At 50.1% G+C, this 7,399-nt stretch overlaps 1 protein-coding gene across 1 annotated transcript in view; it reads left to right on the top strand.

The window, feature by feature from the left end:
- TBC1D8 (TBC1 domain family member 8) overlaps positions 1 to 7,399 on the top strand; it is a 106,304-nt gene that overhangs the window by 78,304 nt on the left and 20,601 nt on the right. The window contains exons 11-13 of the mRNA XM_004704337.2: positions 2,036 to 2,250; positions 3,315 to 3,432; positions 6,682 to 6,967. Of these exons, the coding sequence (XP_004704394.2) occupies positions 2,036 to 2,250; positions 3,315 to 3,432; positions 6,682 to 6,967 (619 nt within the window). The remainder of the gene's footprint in view (positions 1 to 2,035; positions 2,251 to 3,314; positions 3,433 to 6,681; positions 6,968 to 7,399) is intronic.

Consider the following 7,399-nt stretch of genomic DNA (forward strand, 5'->3'; position numbering starts at 1 on the left):
GTCTGCATCAACTCAATGGAAACTTTTGTGTGTGTATGTGTGTCAGAAAATACAGAGTGAACTAGACATCGATTTTGTCATGTTTCTGTATACAGACCAGTGGCGATTGATTCCATTCTTCAAGTTGCTCAACCCTTCTCATGATCTTTTTACAAATTATTCCACTTCCATGAAGATAACCTCACTGCCCGTACAATTCTCATGTAGCCTTTCAAGTTTCTGTGGTCAGCCTGACCCCATACAGATAGTTCTTGGCAAAGCGCCCGGCTCAAGATAGACGCTCCTTACTAATGAAGTTATTATTTATCTTAAAGGTGACTTCGAGGGAGTTTGGTTTAAGGGTTAAAGGTTATTTAGGGCCGTAGTTTCCAGGGTCAATCTGGCCTCCAGGGTTCCAGAAAGTTTGGCTGCCACAGTCATTGGGATGGTTGATGTTTACTGCTACTTCCTGTACCACTGCTCACCTGGGCTCACCTGCTCAGGCATCCCACCTTTATCCTGGCTCCTCCACTGCTGGTTCCCAAGTGCCTGCCAAAGATGCATCACCAAGACTCACTGCCATCGAGTCGAGGGTGCCTCAGAGAGATACCCTGCAGGACAGGCTGGAACTGGCCTGTGGGTTTGTGAGACTGTGACTCGTTATGGGAATCCCATCTGCAGATACGGCCTTTTAAAACTGTGTGTCTTCTCCTTTGTATTTCACAAAAGCAGGAAGTATTCATCACTGAGAAATAAGAAAATACAGACGAGCCAGTAAAGCAAGTAGCTCCTCAGAATCTCCCCACCTAATGATGACACCTGTCGGTGCCATGGCTATGTATTCTTTTAGGTCTCTTTACGCCACACAGACACCCCATCCTTTTTATCACCTATTAAATCACTTCACACATTAAGACATTAACCTGCAGCTCATGGTAGAATCGAGCCCCTCTCTGCAGCCCTGACCCTCCCAGTATCTCCCTATTGGGAAGGTGATGTGTTAATATGTGACCCCACCGTGCCACCGGTTCCCACAGAGTTGTATTAACAGTTGTAACTTCACACTCACTGCAACTCATGCCCAGAGGAACAAAATGCTGCCCGGGCCTGCATCTGCACCGCACCATCACCACCACCACCACCACCACCATCACCATCACCATCACCACAGTCATTTGTGGATTAGATGGCTGCGATCCATAGAGTTTCACTGGCTGAGATTCAGAAGTAGTCTGTCCTGGTCTGAAAGCCCCCTGAAACCTGTTCAGCAAGGTAGCCACACACACCAAGCCGTCGTGGACAGACAGGTAGTTGCTGACAGACAGATGGGAGCTGTGTGTGAGGTGCCTTGACTGGTCATTGAACCTGAGCGCCCCACATGGAAGGTGAGAATCCCACCACTGAACCAGGAACCAGCTTGGTGCCGGTTGATGAGTGAAGCATCCTCACTTAGCACTGATTCCTGCTTGGTGGCACCCTGCTGGGCAGACATCAACGCCCAGGGAGAGCTGGCTGGTGCAGGGGCGTTTTTGGTGCGGGGTCTCCCTGCTTCTTGACACGCTGAGCCCGCTGTCAGAGCGGCATGCGGGTCCACAACTACCCCTTCTCATGCGCCATACACACAGGCTCCATCATTCCTTGTCAAACCCATACGGACACTTCTGACATACATGATGGGGAGGGTGGGGGGGTGTTCAAAGGTGTGTGGGAAACTTCCGTTATTCTTTGGTTCTATTTTTCACAAACTTTTTAATGCCCCATCCCTTACTGCTATTAGGAAATTCGATATGAGAAACATGACTATAACTATTTCTAGTAGAAACTTCCCCCGCCCCCACCTCCTACCCCATGTGAGGTTATTCTTAGAAAAGCCACATTCATTCTTTTTTTGTATTTTCATTTTGGGCTACACCAACTGCAGGGCCGAAGTGAACTTTGGTTGTGTGACCTCAAAATACCTGAGGTTCCTTAAGTCACTCGATCCCCCTGAGGCTCTGGCAGCCCCAGCCCTTCTCCACAAGGACGCCATCCTGTAACCACTCGCTTTCAACCTCAGATGCCATCACAGACCTGGCCTCGCACCCCGGGTACTATGGGAACCTGGTAGAGGAGTCCATGGGGAAGTGCTGCCTGGTGACCGAGGAGATTGAACGCGACCTGCACCGCTCCTTACCGGAGCACCCTGCCTTCCAAAACGAGACAGGGATCGCCGCCCTGAGGAGAGTGCTGACAGCCTACGCCCACCGGAACCCCAAAATTGGATACTGCCAGGTGACAATATATGCACTGATGCTCAGACTCCTCCCTCCAAGGAGGCGCTGTGTCTCATGCGTCTCCAGGGGGACCCCCTGCTCTCTGCTCCTTTCATCACCAGTCCTCAGGCTGTTTGGGGGGAAGGCCCTGTAAGCAAACCGTGGGCCCTGTTCTTCAAAACCGCGTCTGATGGCCAAAGGCTCGTCCTTGTGTGGTCACGCTGGCTGATGGGGAAGTGATCAGGAACCGTCTAGTGGCTTGTCTGAGGGAACATGTAGCGGTGCCGAGTTACTACCCACTCCCTCCAGGGAGGATTCCAACCTCACCACGGATTACTGTACCTTCTGTAGAGCTTTATTTTGTCTAGACTGCTATAGCAAATAAAACCTATGGCTTTCAGAATGGCAGTGCTATGCAGGAGGAAACACAAGGAAGACATCCTCTTCCTCTGAACAGTCCTGACTTCCAGGGCGGAGGGAACACTGCAAGTTTAGAACGAGTCCATTTAAACAGCAGACACCCCAACACATGAGAGATGCTCTGACATTTCAGCCATTTCAAAATGTAGGATTTCGAACTTTGCTCACCTGTGTGTGAGCAGAATCTACGGCTGAATGTAGGGGTGTGTGTGTGTGTGTGTAGTCAGTGGCTTGATCGAAGCCCGAGGAGGCGCACAGCCAAGCCCAGTGCATCCAGGTGGGGGACAGTGACTCAGTTTTGGCTAGTCGTGGAATTCATTGGTCTTGTGACGACCCATTTTGATAGCAGGGTTGACCCATTTCAGTAAAGCTGGACTGTGAGGTTTTCTCTCATCTGAAAGTCCTTGATTTTGTGGAAGGAGCCTGGTAGCAGTATGGGAAAAGCACCAAGTCAGCGGTTCCAGCCCACCAGAGCACTGAGAAAGAAAGACAAGGCTGTGTGCTCAAGGAGTGACTGACAGTCTCTGAGCCACCCTGAGCCAGAGTGGACACGGTGGCAGTGGGTTTGGCTTGGGGTTTTGAGCGTGTCCATTTTTAAATCTCTGTGGTATCACATGATCCAACCAGTAACTTTCTGCTCCCCTCCCTCCGCATCCCGAGCAGTCCATGAACATCCTGACGTCAGTGCTGCTGCTCTATGCCAAAGAGGAAGAAGCCTTCTGGTTGCTGGTTGCTGTGTGTGAGCGGATGTTGCCCGACTACTTCAACCACCGAGTGATAGGTATACCAACCCCCTCAGTTGTTGCTACCTGGCTGGAGGGCCGTGATGAAACCTGGGTCAAGTGTTTGTCATCAGTCCTCGTTATACAAGCCCTCTGTGTCTGCCACCCACGTAGTCTCTGTGTAAATACTCCGACATTCACATGTGAAAACTAACTTGGGTCATTCATTGTAAAAGGAGTAAGGTAACTCAGAGACTCTCCTGCTACAAATACCTACACGTTTTAGATGGGTGGCCTGAACTTACCAGAAGGAATTCCTGGGCCCAAGAATCAAGTCATAAAGTAGAAGGCCGTGTGGTGTTTGCATTAATGCTATGAGCTAGGTCGAAGGGAGGGGGTGTTACTCCTGGGAACCCAGTGGTCCTGTACAGACAGGTGGAGATGTCCCTGGATCTCTGGAGGAGAGGAGGGAGTGGCGATGGGAGCTCGGTCCCATGTTGGAGAACCTCCAAGCTGTGCCTTCCGTGAAAAGGCAGACTTGGTAAACCCCCCACCCCCACCCGCCTAACGAGGGACAGTAAGGAAGTGGACTTACCCTGCCTGAGCTCTGGACAGATCCGTGACCCACAGCGCTCGTCCACTCTGCTTCTCTGTCCCTCGTGAGATTAGGCTCCAAATTTACCCCTTTTCTGTGGTCCAGGACCAACTTAGTGAAGAAATTACTATCAAGTGTTACTGGTTGATGATACTCCAAGAGCCACCTTTAAGTAAGTAATCGAGATGCGAGATGGAGGGGGGCCTCAACTGAAAGTGGTGGCAGTGGTAACAGACCAACGTGAGGGAGAAGTTGGGAACTGATTGCATTTTGGGGGCTGGCCAGAACGAAAGGACTGATGTCTTGAGGCCTCTGCGGATTGTAGAGGAACTGGAAGGGACGCTTAACTGGGAAGGAGGTGACTGCCTTTTGTGAGCACACAGTGTTCAAAGTGCCGTCAGGGTCATGGCCAAAATAAACAAGTAGCCAGACGAGTCTGTCTTAGAAGAGGTTGCGGATTGGACACCTGGTGTGCTTCTCAGTGTGCCTGTTACTGTCTCCACCAGTTCCCTTCATGCCCTGAGTGACACATTATCTTGTTGCCTTTCATCGTGGGTTGTGCAGGGCTACTTCACATTGTAGAGTGTGTCAAGGAATAAGTGGAACCTTGATGTGTTAGGAAGCATGGTGTCAAAGCCAGTGGTTGATGAATGTTGGTACGTCACAACTCCTCCTCAGCAGTGACCGACTAGACTCGATTATCACCTGCATACAGGATGGGACCTTTGGAACATCTCTTCGACCCCAGAAAGTTCCCTCCTGCTTCTTCCCAGAGGCAAACATTTGGTACTGATCTCTCTCCCAATAGAGAGCCCTGGTGGCATAGTGGTTACAAATTGGGCTGCTAACTGCCAGGTCAGCAGTTCAAAGCCACCAGCCGCTCAGCAGGCTTTCTACTTTAGTAATGAGTTTGAGTCTCAGGAATGCACCAGGGGCTTTCCTAACCTGTCCGATGGGGTCGCTATGACTTGGTGCTGACTCGATGTCAATGACTTTGGTCTTTAGTGTAGATGAACTGGGCTTATTTGCTTCGCTTCATTTCTGTGTGGTAGTAGAAATTATACTCCCCGGTCCTGCTTGCTTCACACCTCTCTGTGGCAGGCTCCGCGCTATTGCCGCATCTGTACTTCCGTTGTATTTCCGAGTTGTAGTCAGTTGTGTATTCATACCATCATTTGGTTACCCCCCCCCCACCTTGGGATGGGCATTTGGGCCGTGTACCGTTTCGGGCTATCGTAGTTACTCTGAGCATTCGTGTGTAAGTCGTTTGTAAGCGTACGTTATCATCCTCGTGGGTAATTACCTAAGAGTGGAGTTGCATCCTGAGAGGTCAGCTGTGCATTTAACTTGAAATAAGAATCTATCAGTCTTCCAAAGCGGGTATGAAATAGTCATAAAACCCCTACCTAGCAGTTCTAAATCCTTGCGGATACTTAGTCTTGTCTTTTTGTTATTGTAGTCAATCTCGTAGGTGAGAGTTGAATCCTGGTGTTGCCCTGGGTAACACTTGGCTGCTAGCCAAAAAGTGATGGGCTCAAACCCACCAACTGCTCCAAGGGAGAAAGAGGTGGCAGTCTGCTTCCATTGCAGCCTTAGGAACCTGTGGGGCAGTTTGGTGAAGTGGTTACAAGTTGGGCTAATGACAAGGGCAGCAGTTCGAAACTACCAGCCACTCTGTGGGAGCTGGGAAGAGTTAGTCACGGAAATTCCTAAGGGCAGTGCTCACCCTGTCCCGCAGGGTCACTGTGAGATGGCAGTGAGTTTGGTTTATGGCAGTGGCTCTCAACCTTCCTAATGCTGCGACCTTTTACTACAGGTCTTCATGTATTAATACAGGTGACCCCCAACCATAAAAATTATTTTTGTTACTACTTCATAACTAATTTTGCTACTGTTATGAATCATAATGTAAATATCTGATATGCAGGATGTATTAGGCGACCCCTGTGAAAGGGTAGTTCAACCCCCAAAGGGGTTGTGACCCACAGTGAGAACCGCTGGTTTATGGGGTCATTATGAGTGCCGCTGGGTTTTGCTTCTGTTTGCCTGTAGGGAGGTGAGCAGTGGTAGAGCATGTGGTCCTGATTTGCGTTCATTTGATGGCTATGGGTGTTGAGCAGCTTTTCCTTTGCTTTGTGGACCATTGGTTTCACCCGGCCCTTGGAAGTGTCTGTCCGCATTGTTTGCCTATTGCCCTAAGATTCAATGGTCACCATCTTCTGACTAAGTTGCAGGAGTTCTTTATTGTACATAAAACTAGCTGTCACCAGACATATGCACGGCCGAGATTTTCTCCTAATTTGGTACTTGAATTTTCATTTTTTAATGATGTCTGTTGAGGAAGACCAGTCTTAGGTTGTGGGGACGTTCAAGGGGTGGTTTTCAACTGCAGTTAGTGTTTTTTTCATGTCCTGTATTCTCCTCTCAGTGTGTTAGCTTTTATAATCATGTCCGTGCTCCATTTCAAGCATATCTTTCTGTGTGCGTGAGGTAGAGGTCATTTATTTTCCATACAGATACCTGGCTGATTACCATTTCCCCACCCGGTAGTCCCTTAGTGGAAGTGCCAAAAATCAGTGTTGTGTTCTTTCTTGGGCCCTGTGTTCTGTGCCGCTGTTGTGTTTATCTCCACAGTGCTGTCTTTTCTGCTCCCTGTAGAGAGGGTGAGCCCCTTCCGACCCCGAGCCCCCTCCCCGCTGCCTTTCTTTTCCAGGGGCTCAGGTGGACCAGTCTGTCTTTGAGGAGCTCATCAGGGAGCACCTCCCGGAGCTGGCTGAGCACATGAAGGACCTCTCCGCCCTGGCCTCCGTGTCTCTCTCGTGGTTCCTGACCCTGTTCCTCAGCATCATGCCCTTGGAGAGTGCGGTCAATGTCGTAGACTGCTTCTTCTACGATGGGATCAGAGCCATCTTCCAGCTGGGGCTGGCGGTGCTCGATGCCAACGCCGAGGACCTGTGCAGCAGCAAGGACGACGGGCAGGCCTTGATGATCCTCAGTCGGTGGGTGTCTGCCCCCTGAGTCTGTGGTGAACCGGGGATAGAGCGGGCAGTAAGCAGATACCTACACGTTATCCCAGATTATGGGATATCACACCCAAATTTTTCATTGCCAGTGAGGGGCGCTGAAAATTTTTTTCCCCTGAAAGTGGGGGTGGGGTGAGGGTGGAGGAGATAGCAGGCTAAATAAGTTTGGGAACCTGTGCTCTCCATTGGGTTTGGGAAAAGTCCAACCTGCTGGCCATGTAAAGCACGTGAAGTCAACACCAGCCAATGTCACAGGCCTCACCAAAGAGCAGCAGTTCTAGCCATCACATTAGGGGTGGGTTCATTAAACGATGGACCCTCAGATATGGCCCTCGGATAATGTTATAATAGCCACATGGCCCTGGGCAGAAAAAAGTCCCCCACCTTTGGTCTAGATCCTCGGTTCTC

The sequence above is a fragment of the Echinops telfairi genome, unplaced genomic scaffold (assembly GCF_000313985.2).
Source record: "Echinops telfairi isolate 266 unplaced genomic scaffold, ASM31398v2 ScPeMD7_7467;HRSCAF=8505_1, whole genome shotgun sequence".
Taxonomy (NCBI): Eukaryota; Metazoa; Chordata; class Mammalia; order Afrosoricida; family Tenrecidae; genus Echinops; species Echinops telfairi.